Consider the following 24,620-nt stretch of genomic DNA (forward strand, 5'->3'; position numbering starts at 1 on the left):
TCCATAGAAATATAAGTGTTGGAGTCCATGGGTTTATGATATGTTTTTGTGCTTATTTGATTATCCTAAATGTACAGGGTAAGATCTAGATATTCCTATCTGGCTTTGGGTGGTGGTGAAATGTATGTTGTAACCATTTTGATTCAAATGAATAAAGAAATCCAGAAATTCTTGTTTGGACCCCAGAGTATGAGGACATAGTCTATGTATCGATGCCACTTCAATAGGGATTTTCCCCAAACTATGCCTCCGTATATGAAATCTTCTTCCCAGTAGCTCATAAACAGATTGGCATAGCTTGGGGAAAATTTAGTTCCCATTGCTGTTCCGGTACGTTGAATAAAGAAGTCCCCATTCAAAAAAAAGAAGTTGTTTTCTAAAATAAATTTTATTGCATCTATGATGAAGTTCTTCCTTTCCGTTGAATATTCGGATTAATCCAGAAATTTCTTAACTGCTCTTATGCCCTTATCATGATGAATGCTGTTGGGTTTCCATTCAAAATCTTTGATTTTTAGAGTATCGCCGGTGTCTTTCAGATAAGATTGGTTTGTGATTACGAGGGGTTGTAAAGTACTGTCTATTAAAGATGAAAGATTTGATGTGAGGCTGTTTGTCCCTGCGATTATTGGTCTTCCTGGTGGGTTATTTACATCCTTATGTATTTTTGGTAATACATAGATTGTTGGGGTTATTGGATCCTGTATGTTGATGAAATTATATTCATCTGATGTGATTCCTCCTGCGGTTGGATGTTTGTCCAAAAGTTCTTGAAATTTCTTTTGTATCTTGTTGGATGGATCTCCTTTTAATGTGGTATAGGTGGTTTCATCAGTAGATTCGGTAGATTTCTTTCACATAATCCTCTCTTCGTAGTATAGCGATGCCTCCTCTTTTATCGCAGGGTTTAATTACGATATTCTCATCCTTGCCGAGATCCTTTATCATGTTTCTTTTATTCTTAGTCTAATTGAATTTAACTTTGGGTTTCTTTAGATGTTCTATTTCTTCTAGAATAGTTTTTTTAATGATTCTATGAAATTCCCTTTTACATGGGTAGGGTAAAAGATAGATTTTTTCTTCTTTTTCCTTTTCTCCGGTGATGTTGCTTCATCTTCTTTTCTTATTGGTGTTCTGTGCTGGCCTCTTTCATGGCAAAGAATCTTCTAAGGGTAATTTTCCTAATTAATTTTTGAATGTCCACAAATATGTTAAAGTGATCCATATGTGATGTGAGTGCATACTTTAGGCTTTTTTTTTAGAATTTTTTCTTCCATTGGGGTGAGTATTCTGTCACTCAGATTGAAAATGATTTGTCTTTCTTTGGTGGTGTCGATGGTAATAGTTTCTTCCTTTTCTTAGTGGTTGGGCTTTTTGGTTTCTTTTTTCCAGCTCTGCATCTTCTTTTGGTTTTAATGATATTTTTTGTGTTTTTTTCTATTCTTTTTAGGTTTTTAGTGGTTATAGTTAAAGGGGGCATTGTTTCATCTTGTGCCACAACTATACCCTTGACGGTCTTTCTCTTGTCCACCTTTCTTCTAGAAAAGGGGTTCCTCAGGATGTACAGTAGTTGATTGGTCTCCCTCTCTGTTGTTTTCTTCCCTCGATTTTCTTCGATCTGATGGTCTAATGTTCCACCTTCTATGGTGATTTTCTGTGAATTCATTTCTTCTATGGTTTCATCTGGTTGATCTTGATCTGTGGTCTCTTTCTTTATGTAAATCTGGTTCTCTGGGTGTTTTATCTCTCCTCCAGTTAGCATACTTTTTATTTAAATGGTATGGTTGTCTTAAATGTTCCTCCCTTCTCCAATGGTCGTGTTGTTCTAGAGGTCTTCTCGAATATGTTATGGGGTATTTCTCTCGTGATTTATGCCAGTTGTTTTCTCATCTTCTTCTGTCGGGTAAGTTTCCGTATCTTTCCTGTCTATATATCTGTTCTCTTTGTTGGTATCCTTCTTCTCTTCTTGTTTTCCTTTCCTGATTTCTTCTTTTTGTTTGGCCCCTGTGTTGTTCTCTTTTTTTATGATGCCAAATTTATAATAGTCGTAATCTCTTTGTAGTTTCCTTGTTTCTTCTTTATCAGAAAATCTGTGTTCCAATTTTTTCTACGATGTCCTTCTCTAGAGCTTCAAATGTCGGTAATTTGCTATAAGGGTTGATCAGGGTCCTTAGGACTTCAATTCTTTTGTTGATGTCTTTCACTTTTTTTTTCTTTCTTTGAGGATTATTTTCATTAGCGAGAAGGTACATATGTCTAAGGTTTCGTTCCACTGTGTAAGAGTGAGTCAGGTGCATTTTAAAAAGTTGGGGGTTTATTTTTCGTAAATCTTTGGGAATAATTTTTTCTCTCGTGTCTTTTTCTAGTGTGGTGATTTCCCACCATAATTTATTTTCTTTGAGTAGCCATTCGCCTAATCGGTCCATAGCAGTCTCCAGATTGTCATCGGTCATTTCAATGTTCTCTTCATTAAAATTTATTTTGAAAACTTCTGTTCTTTGATTTCTTGTTTCTCGATGGTTGAACATGAAGCTGCGTAGTGTTTCCCGTTTGATAATTTTGAAGTAACTGTGAAAAAATGGTAGTGGGGATCACTTTGGCGCTTCACTTGGGGGTAGATGCCTCACTATACTGTGGGTAGAATCCCTTACACCCACAGAGATGAATCAAAAAGACAAAAAAGGGTACAAATATAAATTGGGATGAGAGAACCAGTGAGGAGGAATACCGCCAGGGAACACCAGGACCTCAGAGATCCCCCAGAGCTAATTATTCACCACAGTACTCTTTCACATTTTTTATTTTGTTGACAAAGATGTAGCGCCATTCCACTATACGTACCCTTTTTTGTCTTTTTGATTCAACTTTGTGGGTGTAAGGGATTCTACCCACAGTATAGTGATGCAGCTACCCCAAGTGAAGCGCCAAAGTGATCCCCACTACCGTTTTTGCGGCTCTAAGTGACAGCAGAAAGGATGCAGCCTCATAGAGCTGCACTAGTCTTGCAAAGAGGTTTCTGACCTTGAGCACTGTTTATACATGTGTGTAAACAGTGCCCCACGGAAGTAGTGTAGCCTTTGATACCACGATTTCCTTCTCTTGTTGTATAGTACCGTAATTTTACTTACACAGAGTTGGATAGAGGCATGGACATAAGTTCATCCAGGCATACTGAGATTAAAGTTTGTCCCCTCCCCCCCCCACATAAAAGGAAAAACAAATATACATGGATTACAGAACTTTACAGATCGCACTTGTAAGCTGGTCTACATAGCCCATATTCAATTGGCCTGGCTCCAACTATGTGTGTGACTTCTTCAGCCTTCAGCAGGCAGAACCAGCACTCACCAATGGGTTCTATCTCACAGTCCAGCAGCTGCACCATCACTTACTGCAGCACATGCTGAGCGGTACCATGCTGGAGTCATCCTGTCCCCTATTGCAGTTGTCAGTCGGTCTCCTGGGAGTGGGCCAAGTAACTGAGCAGCAGCAGCTGGTGCATTTCAGAGCTCCATTGGTGGAGGAGCAGTCACACTTTCATTACACTAAGAACAACAAAGGTGCTGCTGTACATGCAGGTTCCCCTTTATACGATCGTCCCCTTTAGATGATTGTCAAATAAGATTTAATGATCTGATGGATATCGCATGTTCACATACAAGTAAAGAGTTACTTGTTGAAAACATCCATTATTTACAGCATGGAAAAAAAAACAAAAATACAAAATTGGAGCTTCATAAAGTTTATGAATAGATATTTTATCTGAGTGATGAATCTCATGAGACAGAGACATTATGCAGAATAACATTAAGTAAATGTGTCTTGAGCTATAAAGATGGCACTATGTCTTCCAAACTATATAAAGGCAACTGGAAAAAAATAGATTTAAGTGGTGCCAGGAAGCAGAGACTGAAGTCATTATGGAGCTTTCCCTTATTTATGACTTTGCTTGACAGATCAGCGAGGACACATAAATATGCAAACTGCTTGGAAGTCTCCCTGGGTGACTCACACATTTCAGGATAGATGTTGGTATATCGGTTATTAGGTTAACTAATACAAAAAAAAATGGGAATAAATTACATTATACTGTATGCAAGTCTTAGAAATGGCAGGAGATTCTTTGACATATACATATGAGTATAAGTAAGATATACAGCAAGCTGGCAGACAACATACTGTAATCCAAATGAATAAAAGTAGAGTGCCAATATGGGGCTGTGAATGCTAAACACATAAGAACAGACTATTAATAAGTATTCATAAACATAAAGTTTGATGTTCTGGCATGGTTAGTTCGATTTCATCCACAAGCTAGTAACTTTTTAAAAACTTTGGTAAGACAGGGTCACATAAAAAACTATGGCCTAAAGTCAATTTCCAACGTTTACCTTTCGCAGTCCTAGCAGCTAGTACAAACTACAGACTACAGAACAAATACATGACCTATGACCATGGGTGCCTGGTGGCTGACAGACAGTCGGGATTCTGACAGCCATTGCACCGACGTCGGAATCCCGACTGTTAAAACCTCAACAATCGGTATCCTGATGGCCACCAGCTATTCACCTTCGTGGGGGTCCACGACCCCTATAAAGGGAGAATAGAACAGGTGGGGAGGATAGCGAACCACTGCCCGCAGAGTGGCGAGCGCAGCGAGCCAGCAAGGGGCTTTGTTGCGCTCCCCCCGCTGTCTGAGTCCAGGCAGTCGGGATCCCGACGTTGGGCTTATTGACTGTTGGGATCCCAATTGTCGGGGTCCTATACCACACCCATGACCATGCTCCCTAGCAATTATAGTGGATCCAGTAAAACTTGAACTCCACATATTTTCAACAGAACTTAATATTACACATCAAAAAGTACCCCACCTTGGTGAGCAGCTAATAGGGGAGTAAATAGTCACCTGTTTCACACTGCTTTTAGAATGTAGACTTTACAATTAGAATACATGGATATGTTTGAATTTATACAGTATATCGCTGTATGTGTCTCTCCCAATGTACAGTGCTCCACAGATTTTACAGGAGTCATTTTGGTTTTTGTTAAATGTTGGTTATATCATATGTAATGTTTCATTTGACTGTTTCTGGGCCAATTGCAAAAACACTGTTATATCATACAGTGTATATGTATTTATTTTTTGTCATTATTCACAGTTAAATGTTCAAGCCAGCAATCAAATGGAAGAGAAGAAAGGTCTTCTATGGATTCTTGATGAAGAAGTTTTAATCCAAGGTTCCACGGATAGTAACATTATTGATCGCCTGTGTTCTTACTATGACACTAAAGATGATAAGCAAGGTGAGGAATAAAGGGCAGAAAGGAAAGACTGCTATGTATTATTAGTTTTCCTACTTTGAGACCAAGAACTTCAACATCTAAACTTGGAAAGCTGTAAGGGGACCCATTCCTTACCCATGTGAGATAATCGATTGACACCTGGACCTTTAATGCTGCAGAGCTTCCAACTTAGAGTTTCACTGTAAACTCATATAGTATATATATATATATATATATATATATATATATATATTAGAGATGTGCACCGGCCACTTTTCGGGTTTTGGGTTCTGATTACCTTGAGGTTTTGGGTTCTAATGGGTTTTGCCAAAACACCTCCTAAGTGTTTTGTGTTTGGATTTCTTGGGTTTTGGTTTCTGATTTTTTTGTTAAAAAAAGCATAAAAACTGCTAAAATCGCAGAATTTTTTTTTTTTTTGCTCCTACGCTATATTAACCTCAATAACATTCATTTCCACTTATTTACAGACTATTCTGAACAGCTCACACCTTACAATATTGTTTTTAGGGCAAAAGGTTGCACCAAGGTAGCTGGAAAACTATGATAAGCCACACAAGTGTGCGGCACAAAGACTAGACTGATATGGCACACTTAGTATACCCTCTAGGCTGATACTGCACACCTAGAATTACCCCTGGACTGATATGGCACAGGTAGCATCACCCCTGGACTGATACGGCACATTTAGCATCACCTCTGGACTGATATGGCACACTTAATAGCACCCCTGGACTGATACGGCACATTTAGCATCACCCCTGGACTGATATGGCACACTTAGCATCCCCCCTAGTCTGATACGGCACACCTAGCATCACCCCTGGACTGATATGGCACAGGTAGCATCACCCCTGGACTGATACGGCACATTTAGCATCACCCCTGGACTGATATGGCACACTTAGCATCCCCCCTAGTCTGATACGGCACACCTAGCATCACCCCTGGTCTGATATGGCACAGGTAGCATCACCCCTGGACTGATACGGCACATTTAGCATCACCCCTGGACTGATATGGCACGCTTAGCATCACCCCTGGACTAATACAGCACACTTGGCAGCACCCCATGAATTATACGGCAGACTTGGCTTACCCCAGGAATTATACGGCACAGATGGTGGCACCCCTGACCTGATACAGCACACATGGAATTATACGGCACAGATGGCGGCACCCCTGGACTGTTACGGCACACATGGCGACTGGCATGGAATTATACGGCAGACAAATTCCTGCAGTAAAAATAAAAATGTGTATTCTTTTAATTATAAAAAAGAGCAGCACACCTTACTTAGCAACACCCCATGAATTATACAGCACTCTTGGCTCACCCCTGGACTACAGCGCATTTAACAGCCCTTGCAGTAAAAAAAAAAAAAACACCTTCATTTTATTTTCATTAAAAAAAGGGCAGCTCCCCTGGTCTGATATGGGACACATGGGGCACCCCTGGAATTATACGGCACACATGCGGGCACCCCAGGACTGATACAGGACACATGGGGGCACCCCTGGACAAATACAGCACACATGTGGGCACCCCTGGATGGATACAGCACACATGTGGGCACCCCTGGACTGATAGTACTGGTAGCCAGTGGAAACAGCAGATTGGAATTATATACTGCAATAAATACTGGTAGCCAGTGGCAACAGACTGGAATTATATACTGCGATAAATACTGGTAGCCAGTGGAAACAGCAGACTGGATTTTTATATACTGTGATAAATAATACTGGTAGCCAGCGGCAACAGCAGACTGGAATTATATACTGCGATAAATACTGTTAGCCAGTGGAAACAGCAGACTGGATTTATATACTGTGATAAATAATACTGGAAGCCAGCGGCAACAGCAGACTGGAATTATATACTGCGATAAATACTGGTAGCCAGTGGCAACAGCAGACTAGAATTATATACTGCAATAAATAAAATACTGGTAGCCACTGCCAGTGGCAACAGCATACTGGAATTATATACTGTGATAGGTACTGGTAGCCAGGGGCAACAGCACACTGGAATTATATACTGCAATAGGTACTGGTAGGCACTAGCCAGTGGCAACAGCAGAGAGCAGACTGCAGCAGACACTAGGCAGTGCAGGACAGGCAGTGGCACTAGCAGCACCAGTGGACTATCACACTGTGACTGACCAGGGCCGAAACTAGGGTTTCCGGCGCCCGGGGCAAGGCAGTCTTTTGGTGCCCCCCCCCCCACCCTAGTGATGCTGCGCGCCGGAGGCGCGCCGAAATTTTCGGGGGGCGTGGCCTAATTTGGGGGCGTGGCCTATAATCGCTGCTCCCCCGCGAGGCCACGCCCCCATTTTGCCGCTATGGGGGCATGACCCAGAGGCTCTGTGAGCCTCTAGCCATGCCCCCAGCCCCCATGCCCCCAGCCACACCGTAATGCCCATTACATACTATACAACACTGCAATGCCCATTACATACTATATAACACTACGCAATGCCCATGACATACTATATAACACCGCAATGCCCATTACAAATAAATACTCCGTAATGCCCATGTCATACTTTATAACACTAAGCAATGCCCATGTCATACTATATAACACGACGCAATGCCCATGACATACTGTATAACACACCATACACATTTGACACATAAGTGCCACTTACCTATATGCTCAATGCCAGGGGCTTCATGCCGATGCCAAGGTGGACTGAATTTGCTTGTTGCCGAGGGGGATAGATCTGTGCCTCTGTGCTCGTTGCCGAGGGGGATAGATCTGTGCCTCTGTGCTCGTTGCCGAGGGGGATTGATCTGTGCCAGTGTGCTCGTTGCCGAGGGGGATTGATCTGTGCCAGTGTGCTCGTTGCCAAGGGGGATAGAATGCCAGTGTGCTCGTTGCCAAGGGGGATAGAACCCCCCCCTCCCCCGCCTGCGGGAGGCAGACAGGCAGGCAGGCTTGTCAGTGTGCCTGTGCCTGCCTGCCCGTCCCCTCACGTCTCCCCCGCTGTATTCGCGGGAGAGACGTGCTGCTGCTGTGCTGTATGATTTTAACATTTCTAACTCCCGCTGCTGGACCGCTAGCCAATGGCCGTTCGCGGTCCAGCAGCCAATCAACTGGTGGCTGCTGGACCGCGAGCGGCCATTGGCTAGCGGTCCAGCAGCATATGCAGCACCGCAGCAGCACGTCTCTCCCGCATACACAGCGGGGGAGACGTGAGGGGACGGGAGCAGGGCAGCCAGCGGGGGAGCGGGGAGACGAGGGGGCGGCGGCGGGCGGCCATCTTTGATGTGGCAGCGGCTGCGGCGCTAGCTCCCCGCTGCTGCCGCTGGTCACACCAGCGTCCCCCTGCCTCCAGCGCCCCCTGCCTCCAGCGCCCGGTGCGCGTGCCCCCCCAGCCCCCCCCTAGTTACGGCCCTGGACTGACTATACAGGAGCAGACTCAGCAGAGGCAGGCCCCAGCACAAAGGAGAGACAGAACACAGCACCAGTCATCCTTGCAATGGTGATGTCTTGATCACTGAGCAGAGACACAGTACACAGCAGCATGGGCCCCAGCAGAGACCACACACAGCAGCAGCACACCCTTCCCTACCCTTCTCCGAGACTGGAGTGAAGATGGCGGCGCGAGGTTGCGGAATTTAAGGGTTCCGTGATCTCGCGAGAATCAAACGCCGGGCGATGACGTTTTGCCCGTGCGCCTGGATTCGAGTCAGGCGGGAAGCGCCGAGCGCTGCTCGTATCCGGGCCCGGATTGATGACGTCTGTGCGGGCTCGGATCTGGGGAATCCGAGCCCGCACATCTCTAATATATATATATATATATATATATATATATATATATATATATATATGTATGTATATATGTATGTATATATATATATATTGTATAGCACTCTACAGTGAATGTTTACCAGTCCACATTCAAGTGGAGCTGGCAGTCTAAATTCAGTGATACACACATATTTATTTATTTACAGTTTCTTATATAGCGCAGCAGATTCTGTTGCGCTTTACAATAGTAGACAGTGATAAAGCAAACTGGGTAACAGACAGACAGACTTGGGGGTTAGAGGGCCCTGCTGCAAGCTTACAATCTATAGGGACATAGGAGGGAAACACAAGGACAGGCACCAGTAATAGCATAGCAGTCCCACCAAGTTACAAGTCCAGAAGGGAAGTTGTATAATACATAAGTGCAGGGCCGGTGCTAGGGTGTCCGGCGCCCTCCTGCAAACCATACATTTTGCGCCCTTTCACATTGCCACTGCAACAAGCTGCAGCCCGATTGTGAGAGTGTATGCAACATGCGATCCTATGGAGGATCTCGGGTGCATGTACATGTATGCATGCACCATCTCAGTGCTGTGTCCGCAAAATGTTGTAGGCACTAAAGATGCCCATACACACTAAGAGAATCGCATACGTTATGGGCTAGATCGCATCGCATGGCATGCAAGAGGGGAGGAGATAGAGGTGGCGGAGTGTTGAGGACTGGCAGTGCACTGGCACAGCACACTGAGAAGAGGGAAGGAAGGGGAGGCGGCACTGCTGCCTGTTCATCATTTGATTGACAGCTGACAGGCGCAGGTAGCAATGGGTAGGGGGCGGATCCAGACATGACATGTCATCCAGGCATTCACAGACAGAGCTACATGCCTCAGCACAAGTGTCCGTGAGGAAGAGGGGGCAGGTCACAGGAGGAGGACAGTGTGTTCGCGGTGCAGGGAGCTGCTCAGCCTTTCCATACTGCCGCCCGCTGTCAGACAGGCGCTGCGGGTGGTGTGCAGGAGTGCAGGAGGCAGTGACAGTGAGGGATGAGGCATCTTTAGCAGAGCAGGGAGGGAGACAGCGCCTTTTCAGCATGGCGCCTCCCTGCTTTGCAGGAGCTGCTGAGTGGGTAGCGCCGGCCCTGCATAAGTGCCTCAGAGGGTTATGCGTGTAGAACTTAAATATGATAGGCTTGCCTAATGTTAATTGACGGATATGTTATGTAGAAAACCGGATATGTTATGTAGAAAACCATGCACTCATAGGAAACCCATACAAGCACAGGGATAACATACAAACTCCACACCGATAGTACAGTGGTAGGAGTAGGACTCAAGACCCTTATGCAGTGATGCTGCAGTACTGCCTGCTGTGTCACTGTGCTTTAGTAATGCAATATTTTACATTAATATTCCCCTGTACACTTTTAGTTTTAGTTTTAGGATTAATTGTCCAAACTAAAATTTCAGGTGAAGTTTTCTTTTTGATCAGTTAGCTAATGATTAGGGCTTCATTATAAATAAGAAAATAATGTAGTCATAAATGTCATAATTGCTTCCATAGATACAGTGTGTCATCCTGTGATATCCCTGTATGTACAGTAATATCTTGGTGTGTTGTGTCACCATGCAAGAAATGTATTTGTATAGTTGCCTGAATGTCACTGGCTATATTTATTTCTTTTTACTGGATATGACTAGTGATGCCATTCTGAGGGCATTACACAGTATAGTCATAATAATACTGACCTCACTCTCATAGATGTATGTCACACCTTACATGTGTGATCTGCACAATGTCGGGACAGACCAGTCAGAAAAGAGGATCAAAAAGAGCAGGCAAGATGGCTCAGGTGACCTGATGTATAGCAGGTCCATTTACTAGTGTAGCCATATGGTGAACATAATACATCAAAGCAATACCTTTTACAAACCATGTTTCAGAAGACATCTGTGAAACTAGCCACATGAAATGCATTATCAGTATACGCCATCACCATGATGAAGCATGGAACATCTAAACTTGGAAAGCTGTAAGGGGACCCATTCCTTACCCATGTGACAGAATAATGTAAGGGGACCCATTCCTTACCCATGTGAGAGAATAATTTCCATATTACATATTGCATAATGCTGTTTTCCAATCATGTCTGTGTAGAATCACATGTAGATGATATCATATCTATATCATGTCTCAAAAAGAGAGGATGTAGACCACTTCTCATTGGTCAGAATAATGATGTTTGTAAACCAGAAGTGGGATCCACACAGGACAAAATGTAGACAAGCTCAAATGGTGAGCATTAGTGTTAGGGCTGGGCTGCAGGTGGGGGAGGTGTTAGGGTTAGGTTTTCAAATTGAACAGTTAGGGTTGGGCTGTAGGAAAGAAGAGGCGGCTAGAATTAGGTTGCAGCACAGTTGGTTAGGGTTAGCCTAAGAATACTTACGAAATTGCTGGCATTATCAACGTACTGTATGGATCTCACTGCTTGCTTATGCTGTATCAATACAATAAAAATATCCTAGATATAGAATTTCTTATTTATATGGGTTTGGACATAAACAGACCTAAAAAAACGGATTATCATACCAATACATGTCTCTAAGTAACCTCACAAGACAGGGATATAGAGGAGAAAAAAATGGTTTCACACAGTGATAAACATAATCTTTGAAATGATCAGGGCTGTGGTTCAACCTTACTACTGGTGAATTAGCCTTTTAATGATTTCAATATTTTTTAGGATTACATTAGTTCTAAAATTGATGTTATCTGCCAACAACTAATGCAGGCAGCAAAATCATTACACGTTTTGTAGCTGTGTATATATTGCTCATAATTGTCTCTAACCTCTAGAACACAGACATGGGGCCTTATTCTGATCGCCGTGACGCGTGTGTAGGGGGCGGGCATCTGACATCGCCGGATGTCAGCTGCCCGCCCCCATACATGATTTCACACGGACAAGTGTCCGTGTGGTCTTGGGTGGCGGGACATGGTGGAGCGTGCGGCCCTGCATTCGATGTTCGGCGACCATCGAATGCAGGGGCTGCTCCCAACATGGAGGAGGCGTATCCCCGTCCACTTTCATGCGGACCGCCACATATCCGCATACGGACGGAGGTGGCGATCCGTATGGAAGGCGGGGATTCGCCTGCACGGACATGACCGCATATTTCTGATCGGGCCGCACCGATCAGAATAAGGCCCATGGTCACAAACCGAAATGATCCTGTGCAAACATGTAGCAATTGTAGACTATGTAGACTATTGTCTGTATACTGTATTAGCCACATTACAGGTTGCAGTAATGAAATAGTTGCACTATAAAATGTTGTGGATGTTTTGTAATCACTGTGTAAATAAAAATACAAACAATATAGAAATAGAAAGTCTTTGGCTTGGCTATGCTAATCTCACATACAGTATAGTGGTTGATCAATATGACCAAAATGATCCCCCAGAATCATGACCAGCATAATTATTTTACATCTAGAGGACACTATATACATATAGAGGACAACGTTTTTCTATGAATATAATGACAATAATGCATTCTTGGAATGTCAGAAGAATTAATAAATAAATGTAGTTTCTTAAATCCGCATTCTACTCATTAATACTAATATGATTTTCAGATAATGGTCCCCTCCGTAAGTGTGAACAACCCCTCCAGTTTGAAATCTTCCACCAGTTGGGCAAAGACCCTGTCCGATATGATGCCACTAATTGGATCCATAAAGCCAAATTAAATTTGTCTGCAGAAAATGCTGTACAGATTTTGCAACAGTCCAAAATGTAAGTAGCATGATTTAAAACGTACAGTAAAACACTAGTTCCATAAAACTGATCACTGAAATATGAGGATATGGGCATGGCTAATCTTCTCATTCTTCTGTGACTATGACTTTGCTAAATATGTGCTTTATTTGCCGTTGCAGCAGTTTCTGTAGGCACTGAAGTGGATCTCCATTTTTGATTATGAAAGTTGTTAAATTCCCTCAATTTAGAATATCATGTGGGCATTTAATGCCAGACCTTATGTAGAGTTCTATGTATGGCATTATATTACCACTTTGAGGTCCTAATAATAGAGATAATTCTTTATGAACAAGACGAGAAATGTACTATTTAATACAAAATGTATGGCTAGCATTGAATCCAGCATTCTGTTGCATTGGCCATTAAATGATCTGCTCTTTGCTGTGCTAAAAATGCTCCTACGAAACCGATTGCATTTGTTTATGTGTGTAGGAATCTGATAAAAAGTTATCAGAAATAGGGGCGCGGATTTAGAGGTGCTTCGTCAAGCTGCGGTGCACCTAATGGGGTTGTCACACCCGTACACAGATATACACAAAAAAGGTTTGTGCTCCGCGCTACAGTAAATAGATATTAGTTTTGTATATTAAATAAGTTATAATACAGTATGTATACTCAATTTAATAGCGTTTAATAAAAAAATATTTGTGACATTAAAAACATATAATAGGTGCATTCAATAACAATATAAAATAATTGATATAAAAAAAAATAATTAAATTCAAGTATAGGGGGAGTAACTGAAGCTCCGGCTCTTTGAGCCTGGTGCTGGTTACGGCCGTGGGGGGACCCCATGTCGTTTTTTAAATTTATTTATTTATATATATATATATATATATATATATATATATATATATATATATATAGTCCAAAAAGAGGCCGGCACTCAGGTCTTAGAGGTAGATGCCCGTGGGTACTTGCTCCGGTGCCCTCTTAGCCAGAGGGGAAGGGTCCTCAGGGTATGTATAGAATGAAAAAATCAGCGGCACTCGGAGACTGAAGAATCAGATGAATGAATCTGGAATATTTATTCCATGTGCAGAAGAAAACGTTTCGGAGCTCGAGGGCTCCGTCGTCAGTTCAAAGTGCTTACTTTGAACTGACGACGGAGCCCTCGAGCTCCGAAACGTTTTCTTCTGCACATGGAATAAATATTCCAGATTCATTCACCTGATTCTTCAGTCTCCGAGTGCCGCTGATTTTTTCATTATATATATATATATATATATATATATATTTTTTTTTTTTTTTTACACACTGCAGTCTGCACGGATCTGACTGATCGGTGTAGACTGCCCATACGAATTCGTATTAGCGGCCGCTAATACGAATGTATACACCAATGGGGGTTACAAAGCAGTCTTATTTTCTAAGCTTAGAGGTGCTGTACCATTAACGTTGTGGAGCTCACGGACCAACTTGGGAGTGCTATCCCATGGGTGTACCCCCCTCCTCTTACATCGGGACTTTCCAAGGAGAACTATTAATTTCTACCAAATAATGTTGGTTTACAATTCCAAGTGATGGACTTAACCTCTAGAGGCAACATAGGAACGGACCTGGACAAATTAGTGGATGCCAAAATACGGTACCATAGGACTTTTCTTCAGTCACTCCCCCTAGGCCAGGGGTGGCCAACCGGTCAGAGGTAAAGAGCCGAAAAATATCAGTCGTCAAGCCAAAGAGCCAACATCATGCGCGCGCCGAAGGCGCGCACGCCAAAAAGGGGCGTGATCGGGGGAGTGGTCAGGGGCATGGTCATATGACACAAGGAGAGTGGCCACATGACAAAACTTTATGCCCCCAGTGCCAGATATGCCCACCACAGTGCCAAACATCATATGCCCCCCACAGTGCCAAACATCACATGCCCCCCACAGTGCCAAACATCACATGCCCCCCACAGTGCCAAACATCACATGCCCCCCACAGTGCCAAACATCATATGCCCCCCACAGTGCCAAACATCATATGCCCCCCACAGTGCCAAACATCACATGCCCCTCAAAGTGCCAAACATCATATGCCCCTCAAAGTGCCAAACATCATATGCCCCTCAAAGTGCCAAACATATGCCCCCCACAGTGCCAAACGTCATATGACCCCACAGTTAGGAAGCTGGGCCCTCCAGCACAGGTGTTGCCCACAGTGCAACACCTATGCTGGAGGGCCCAGCTTCCTAACTAAAGGGCCCACCTAGAGGGCCAGGAGGGCCCAACAAACAAATGAGCCACGGGCCAAGAGGGCCTGACTAATGCGCACACAGGCCAGAAGGGCCTGAATTTGCCCACGGGCCTAGTGCCCGACACCCGGTGGTCTAGGGTGGATGGAGGGTAGGAGGCCAAAGGCCCCTACCTGGTGTTGGGAGAGGCCGCTGGGAGGAGCTTCGTCAGCTCTTTTGCTTCCCACCCCCGCTGGCCTCTCCGGGAGCCATCTTCTTTTTTCTTGCAGAAGGCGCCGGAGATCTTCTCTCTTGATCCCGGCGTCTTCTGCGGCGCCGGAACTCTTCTCCCCGCCGCCGTCTTCTGCGCCATCCTCCGGTGGCTTCTCGCGTCTTCAGGAGCGCTCCTGCGCTCCGCCGGCGTGGAGAAGACTTTTCGCCCTCCCGCTGCCGTCTGATGTCAGACGCCGGGGGCAGGGCGGAAACGGCGCGGCGAGCGCTGATTGGCTCGCCGCGGTCGTTTCCTAATGGCCGCCGATGCGGCGTTTTGAATTTGGCAGCCGAATTGGCGCCAAATTAAAAACCCCGCTTTGCAGACAGGAGGCTGGAGCCGCAATTTACAGCGCGGCGAGCCGCATGCGGCTCGCGAGCCGCGGGTTGGCCACCGCTGCCCTAGGCAATACTTGAATTTAATTATTTTTTTATATCAATTATTTTATATTGTTATTGAATGCACCTATTATGTTTTTAATGTCACAAATACTTTTTATTAAACGCTATTAAATTGAATATACATACTGTATTATAACTTATTTAATATACAAAACCAATATCTATTTACTGTAGCGCTGAGCACAAACCTATCTTTTTTTGTGGATTTGTTTATGAGTCTGTAGGCCTAGAGGATGTACCTGTGTTAGTTTCAAAGATATGATATCAAATTAATGATCGGGAAGTTATGAGACATATTGCTACTGGATATTTGTACTGTCTGTTCTATTCATAATTCTCTCATTCCATAGTAACTAATGAAATACTCTGTATGGTTGCTTTCAACATGTTTCATATTTTTAAAACATCAAAAGAGATAATGGCACTTTTGTACCTGCCTGTACCCTTAGCTGCATTGAGTTGCCCCTGTTAAGGTGCCCATACACTAGGCCAGTGGTAGCCAACCCTAGCCCTCGAGAGCTACCAACAGTGCACATTTTCCAGACAACCTAGCTGCTGCACAGCTGCAATCATTAATCACTGACACATTTTAAAAGATACACAGATGGAGCTAATTAGCTCACTTGTGATTCTGTGAGGAGACCTGCAAAACATGCACTGTTGGTAGCTCTCGAGGGCTAGGGTTGGCTACCCCAGCCCTAGGCGATATACATGCAATTTAGATACTTTTTATGCGACTGCGGCAATCAATCATATAAAAAGCAGCCAAATTGCATGTATTTGACAGCAGTCCGATGAGATGTGAGGTCCCGTGCGCATCGCACCAGAGCTTACGAGTTGGAGCGGCTGCAGAAGCAATCTGCAGGATCACAGCCAAGCCAGGAAGGCAAAAGGACTACATATGATATATCACATGCCATCCTGCCGCCCAGGAAGGTTCCGGGCAGCTCAAGAGAGGATTGTGGGCGACTTCTCTGAGGGGATAAGTCCTCCTAGTGTTGTCCAGCTTTACACTCTCATAGAACACCCAAGCATGGATGGAGCACAGGGGAGCAGCTGGTACAGATGCAATACAGCCACAGTCCTTGTCTTTGTTAGTGGCCCATTTTGTTTGCTTACTAGAAGAAATACATGTAGAAAATAAAAGCATGAAGATGTAAAAACATAATGTCGGGCTAACAGAGGAATAGAGTCTAATGAAAGCGGCAGGAGAAATATATTCCTGTTCTGTGTTCTGTCAGCCTTCAAATGATTATCTTCATTAAAACTCACTTTGAGTCAGCTGACATTTACAGCTTTATGAGGAGAGCGGGTACATGCATCTCCAATTGAATTGTAATCAGAACATTATGCTCTTTACACCTCCAATCAATATAACCTGCAATGAAATAAGTCAGGCTGATTTCACTTTGTTCATTTATTTTAGTAATGGTTTTAATTCTTGTAGTGGGAGAGAAAGGAGGGCGATTAGCAGACGCTCTGGAGTCAGCTTTATACAAGCTTTGCACAATATGTCAGACACATTAGCACAGATCTCCTTGCAATTGTTATTTTAGTTATTTGATCATGAGATTGCCACAGTACACAGAGATGTCTGGAACTCTGCTTTCTATTGATTCTTCCTGATTATACTACCTACTCTATAGGTCCATACACACTGGGCGATGACCGCTGTCATCGCTGATCGCTGAGGGGAAAGCCGCTCAGTGCAGACACACTGAGCGGCTTTCCCCCTGCCAGGCACTGTCAGCAGAGAGCACACGGCTTTGCATAGCGCAGCGCTATGCAAAGCCATCCTCAAAGCAGCTCATCTGCTGGTAATACCAGCAGATTAGCTTCTTTCCCGGTGATGATGCAGGAGCGCGCATCACCGCTCATCACCAGGGCATACACACTGGGCGACTTTGAGCTGAAAGTTGCTCAAACAGGCTTTTTTTTAGCAGCTTTCAGCTCAAAGTCGCCCAGTGTGTATGGGCCTTATAAGCCCTTTGAAACAGCCCCTTGATGGGTACATTATTAGCTATACAACTTTATGAGGTAAAAGAACCTAGAGCATATTTACCATGCCAACGTTATAATGTATGAATTGGGCACACTTTCTGATGCATGTCATGCACAACACACAGGAAACAACAAAGCTTTACTTACAGATTTACTTACAGATTGTCTTGCTCTGGGCCTCTGCTAGAAAGTTCTGTACACCCTAAATTATTTATCACGCATTCTGTATGTGCATGTTGAAAAATACCAATCAAAACAAAACAAGTAAAAAAGAAGAAGCTTACTCATAAACAGCCACAGGTGTGTGTGCTTCTGTTTCCTAAAAGCCATCTTACTACTTCTTTCGTAAACCTCACTGGCTTCCTTTTCCTTGTATTTTTCCTAACTCATTTAATAAAAAGTTCAGTGGCCTTGAGCATATGGCCTTACTTTTAGCATTGCATGAGGGGCACCGCCAGCGCTGTGAGAGATGTTGGCTATGCCCGGTGTCCATCTGCTTACCGAGAATAGATACACCGGGTACCAGGCGACCTTTATAGGACCTGTAAAGCTGCGAATTCGGGTCAACCAGAATCAGGCCCTTAGTACAACTACTAATACAAAACAAGAAATTGGTTATCAGCGCTTAATATTTTGTATACTGTGAGTAGTCCCTCCCAGCAACAGGCAGCTCATGAAAACCGCACCGGTCACAGGAGTTCTGGATAGGATCCTTCTTTGCAGCACAAGTCAGCTGGGATATTGTAGGATGTGCTTAAGCAATTTTAAGCGGTCAGCAATTCAGAGGTCCCTTAAGTGTCTAAAGTGTATCGTTCCTAACGGGATCTTTATCAAAGTGTGTCCATTTCCTTTTTGGAACCATATCTAAACCATCCAGTTAATTTCCATTGGCTTAGATTTAGTTATCCAATTTCGAGCACCTGTCCAGATCCACTTCTTACACTTTAAATTAGATAAACTGTGAGTTTCTTGACTGAATTAGATTTTTTTGTTGCATTTACATTCTTATCTTCAAATTTATAATAAATCAAAGACAGTCATCGCTATACCCAGGAGAGGCTAATATACAATAAAGCCAAAAAATCTATAATATATTTATTGCGCAATGTTACAAATAAATCTAAACATAAACGTATATAAATTTATGTAATAAACAATTTTAAAGATAATCCACCTTTTCTATATATGAAGGGCTAGAACAAATAAAATATATTTTATTATATACTGCTGTTCACACCTGACTCCTCATCTAATAAATGTCCCACCTAAAATGGCCATCTCTTCTGAGGTAGTGGCTATTTTTGGTGGGACATTTTCACAGTATTCCACACCAAATGGAAACTGACAGTGTCCTTGGCTGCAGGCACACTGTCCAATTGCGCAGGTCACCTGACCCTGGAAATGGCCCTGCTAAGGTCTTCTAGTGTTTCTAGAGTGCAGGTTGATATTGTTCGGTGACTACAGATTATAACTAGGCAATAACCAATATGGCACCTTTTCATAGTATGTATGATCCACTCATGCTAATCACTGAAGTGAGTAAATGTGGTTACTTGGCATTACTCTAGCGATCTGGCTGCTGGGGAATATCTTAATTGGATGCTGGCAACTACAGATGTGTCCCAAGAGACTCTTATAACAAATTGTTATTCGCAACACAGTGTGACAAAGATGCATGAGGAGAATTTTCTGGTTACTATACTACAGTATATGACATTTGTATATCTGTGTGCGACTGAGTCTCTGGGCAAAATTCACTAATATGGGAGTTCTATTTCACATGGGATGTTGCTATGGGCAACCCATCAGAATCTACTTCGTATTTACTTAGAATCCTCTAGAAGATAATATATAGTACCTGATTGGTTGCCCACCCCATGTGAAATAGAACTCTCATCTTAGTAAATTTCCCCCTCTGAGTCTTTATACAAAGTGCTATGATGCAGTGGCCTTTATCTATGCCAAGTTCCATTGTTTTTCAGATACACGCAGTCGCACACAGATATACAAGTGTGAGCATCCCGTATGCACATTACACCCTGCAACCATTATAGATACTGTATATCAAGTGTACATAAACAGACACATGTTCAAGTCAGCATTTGCCCCTAAATACTCCTATTTTCTAAAGCTTTCATTCAGTATTACATGTGATTTTAGTATGGTGAGGTTCCTGCGTTCTACATCTCACTCTCCATATTTTGATGAGCATTGTGTTATCTGATCTGGCATTTTTTTAAATCTCTAACTATATTCTTCTCAATCTGCATGCCAGGAACTACTTGAGGGACTTGTTTTCACCTCGAGCTAAATTTCCACTGATCTGTCGCTCTGTGGCTGGGATGGAGGGGAAATCTCAGCAAGCCATGCAGAGAGTAAGCTGTGTGAGGAAGACTTTTGCCAGCAGTTTTGCTGCTGTGAAGAGGAAGTCAGTGTGTGCCCAGATCAAGCTGCAAATGGTGAGTGCCCATTATTTATCTAATGTTTACACATTATGGTATGCTCAAGCCCCAGTACAGGAAGGAAGGTGTCTCGCTTCAAGTTATTGGGCCAGATGCACTAAGCTTTAAAAAGTGGAGAGTGATTAACAACCAGCCAATCAGCATCTCAGCTCATCTTTCAAACCCAGACTGTAAGATGGCAGCTAGGAGCTGATTGGCTGGTACGCTCACACATCCATATGCATGCAGCCGAGCAGAGGAGGAATCATTCGATGGTTACTTACCATCAAATAATTTCTCTTCATCTGCCTGGTGCTGGACCCAGGAGTCACTCGGCAGCTGCTCATATGGACGTGACTTTGGCAGGCAGGGGTAAGCCTGCATATGCTGGGGCCATCCCAGCGTTTGTCTGGGCATGCCCACTGTTTTTGTGTGCACGCCCATGAAACACTGGGGGCCACCCTGGGATGCCCCCTGCCTATCAACTACCTAATGTATGGCAGGTGAGGGCTACCCTTTGCATGGTATGTACATAAGGGGACCATGTGCACAGCATAACGTGCACATGTGCGATTTATCGGTGTTTAGATGGGCAGCAAATTCGCAGCCCTCTAAACGGGTCTGAATTGGGCCCATAGTCAGTCCCTTAAACAAAAGGACACAAGTAGCAATTTTATAGTAGTGCTAATACAAATAATGCTAAAACACTAAGATATATATCATATAAAAGGGATGGGAATAAAAAATGTATATTCAATAAGAAAAATGCATTAAAATTCATGAGCCAAAAGCTAAGAAAAAAATCACCCAGATTGTGCAGCATGACCAGTTTTTACATAAGTTGAAGTCTGATCTTCTGTATACCTCAGAAATATTCTGTTAAGGAAATAACTGAGAGTGAGCCTCCTTTCTAGATAGAGCTGTCCCATAATGGTACATGAACCATGTTCAATCACCTATACAGGGGTAAACCCTCGGGCATGTGATGCTTGTCACGCAGCATTGCAGGCTTCCATTGGTTCAGTAGTGGAGGTAAAAATGTCCCCAATATGCCATCTTTTAGGCAAAGTCCTGAGATTGGTCCAGGCAAATGGTTAGTAATGGTGCAATCCGAATAGGCGGGTGGGGATAGGAACACTTGCCTGAACCAACCTACGGGCATAGGAAATTTTATTTCTGTTTTTTGTTTCAAAATACATAAACAAATATGTATTTAAATACACAAATACATTAATATACTATTTGTTAGGTTTTGTTGAGCATCTGTCCCTTTTTAATGTAATTCAAACATATGTGGCCAAAAGTAATAGCTTCATAATTTGGCAGCCATGCAGGATGCCATCCAAACTCAGAGTTTTTTTTTTTTAAAAAGGCAATCATTTACAAGGTATGGTTTTGCCTTGTAAATGATTGCCCCTTTAAAAAGATCTCTGAGTTCAGCGGGATTCCTGCATGGCCCCCACACCCTGAGGCTATTACATTTGGCCATAGATGTTTGCATTTATAAGATACAAATATAACTGTGCAGTGCCAATATTCTATGTACATTAAAACCATTGCATGAAAATGGTAGGGTTGTAAGATGTCAACATATGATCTTAGTGTTCATTCTAGCACCTGCTATCTTTGAAAACCCAGGCAGTTCCTGTTGCCTGCCTGGGGTGTCGCTGTCTGCTGTAGTGCGTCTAGCAAATTGTGGTCTGTATATCAGCAATGATATGCAAACTAGACCTGTGCTAGAAACACCAGAGTAGACAGCGACACCCCCAGCAGGGAAGAGGAACTGCATGGGTTTTCAAAGATGGTGGGTGCTAGATTGAACACTATGATCTCATCATTCGTTTTCCATTATCTGCCTCCCTTCTGAGCATTTTGTTTGCTCTTTTTATAAAGTCTTACTCATTTACATAAAAGTTATATACCTGTATTGAAGTTCTCATTGTATAACATAGGGAAAGTGCAGACTATGTAAAATAAGAGACACAATTGTACAATGTGGTTAAGATGCAAGAAGAACATGTCATATCAAAAATGATCTTATACAATTTCCTTTCTGCTCTCCTTGTTTTCCCCAGGATGCTCTGATGAATTTGCTAAAACGGTCCCAGATACATTTTGTATACTGTCTGGTCCCCAGACTGGGAATGGATGGCACAGAATGCAAAACCTCACCGCTTTGCAGAGGAACAGCAGGAGATCCAATTAATGCTGCTATTGATGTCCCCACTGTAAGAATTCAGCTTGCAGGAGCTCAACTATTAGATGCTATGCGTCTCTGCAGGATAGGTAAGAGATTGGTGTATTTATTGGACAGTGAAAGCTGCTTTTAAATGGTGCATATATTATGTGTACACAGAGCATTTACAGAACATTTCAGGTTAGTCTTATTTTGTTTTGTAATGGTTTCTGTTAGAGGTTAAAATATTCAGCTGAATGTTTGAGCTGTAGTTTGTAAATGAACAGAGATAGATGTTTTAATGTAATCCAGGCTTCTCATTCTACTTACAATTTCATGGGAGTTAGATAAAGCTATATTTTTCTAATGCAGAATGGGCCTGATTCTTTCTCAAATGGGAAAAACCATGTGCACTGTAGCAGAGGTGCCGATCTCTGATTTGCTGGTGGGTGCTCAAGCCTGTTGAAAGGATGTGTGGCCTTGTGAAAGGTGTGTGTTTCTTTGGAAAGGGGTGTAGCCAGGGCCGGAACTAGGGTTTCTGGTGCCCGGAGCAAGGCAGTCATTTTGTAACCCGTGCCCCCCCCCCCCCCCCCCCCCAAAAAAAAAAACACCACCTTGATATGGACTGTCACTAGGGCCCATGAGTGTTGCTTGCCAGTGAAACATGTCATCTCCAACTGGACCTGTAGAACATTGTGCTGCCAAGCTGGAGAACACGAGCCAGATCGTTCAGTTTCTTGTGGATCCACTTTGGCACCATTATGCTCTAGCTTCTGTCGGTGCCTGGTGGGTGTTTGGGTGAGCGGGGCAGAGTGCAGAGCAGAGGAAGAGGTAGGGAAATAGCCCAGTGCTGACTTCGAATAGTAATCACCAGTGTAGAGTAGAGGCGCTCTCCCTGGTCTACATCAGTTGCTGTCCCCTGCGGCTGCTGGCTGCCACTGTGCCTGCACGGCAGGCAGCGACGCCGTCAGCACAAAGCTCCCTCCCAACTCCTACCCCTCTGGTCAGCGGCAGGGAGTTGACCGAAACAGATCGGGGCTATACGGATGGAGGTACAGGGCTACATGGGACAGAGGGGTGGAGCTACACAGAAGCAAGACTGATGGGAAAAAAGGAAGGAGGAAAGGATGAGCTGCCAGCCTGAACTAGGTACTGTAAATAAAGTGTGAGAGAACTACTGTCAGTAACTGGTGTGGACATATGTATAGGCAGCGCTACTACTGTTGGTATCTGGTGTGGGCGTTACATATAGGCAGAGCTATTACTGTGTGCAACTGGTGTGGGCATTATATAAAAACAGCACTGCTACTGTCAGCAACTGGTGTGGGCATTACGTATAGGCAGTGCTATTACTGTCTGGAACTGGTGTGGGTGTTATGTATACGCAACACTGCTACTGTCAGCAACTTGTGTGGGTGTTACATATAGGCAGCGCTACTACTGTCAGCAACTGGTGTGGGCATTTCATATAGGCAGCGCTACTGCTGTTGGCCACTGGTGTGGGTGTTATGTATAGGCATTGCTACTACTGTCGGCAACTAGTGTGGGCGTTACATATAGGCAATGCTAGTACTGTCGGCAATTGGTGTGGTCGTTATGTTTAGGCAGTGCTACTACTGTCGGCAACTGGTGTGGGCATTATGTATAGGCAGCGCCACTACTCAGTAATTGGTGTGTGCATTATGTATAGGTAGTGCTACTACTGTCGGCAACTGGTCTGGCCGTTACATATAAAAAGCACTACTACTGTCGGCAACTGGTGTGGGCCTTATGTATGAGCAGTGCTACTTCTGTCGGCAACTGGTATGGGCATTATGTATGAGCAGCGCTACTACTGTTGGCAACTATGTCGGCAACAGGTGTGGGTGTTATGTATAAGCAGCGCTACTACTGTGGGCATATGTAGCATAATGTGTGTCATAATGTCATACAGGCATTATGGTGTGTGGCATAATGTGTAATGCGCATAATGGTGTGCTGCATATTGGCCCTTATTCAGATCTGATCGCAGTACTAATTTGTTCTCAAAATGGGCAAAACCATGTGCACTGCAGGTGGAGCAGATGTAACATGTATAGAGAGAGAGTTACAGTATTTTATAAGGCCACGCACCTTCCCCATGAAGCCACGCTCCTTCACTTTGCTGCGCGCCAACTCCCGGTTTTTACTGTGGTGATGGGGCAGTCGCCAATTCCCTTTCTTGCACAGGACATCAAAATGGCTAGTTATTGCACTGGTGCTGTGTAAGGTGAATAAGATTTGTGCTACTGTGTGGTGTCATTTGAAATGGGA

General features: G+C 43.7%; 1 protein-coding gene across 2 annotated transcripts in view; it reads left to right on the forward strand.

The window, feature by feature from the left end:
- MYO18B (myosin XVIIIB) overlaps positions 1-24,620 on the forward strand; it is a 451,547-nt gene that overhangs the window by 121,726 nt on the left and 305,201 nt on the right. For both annotated transcript variants that reach the window (XM_083146506.1, XM_083146515.1), the window contains 4 exons: positions 5,160-5,304; positions 12,694-12,853; positions 19,987-20,170; positions 22,228-22,438. In XM_083146506.1, the coding sequence (XP_083002632.1) occupies positions 5,160-5,304; positions 12,694-12,853; positions 19,987-20,170; positions 22,228-22,438 (700 nt within the window). The remainder of the gene's footprint in view (positions 1-5,159; positions 5,305-12,693; positions 12,854-19,986; positions 20,171-22,227; positions 22,439-24,620) is intronic.

This window comes from Crinia signifera, chromosome 1 (assembly GCF_055691185.1).
Source record: "Crinia signifera chromosome 1, ASM5569118v1, whole genome shotgun sequence".
Classification (NCBI taxonomy): domain Eukaryota; kingdom Metazoa; phylum Chordata; class Amphibia; order Anura; family Myobatrachidae; genus Crinia; species Crinia signifera.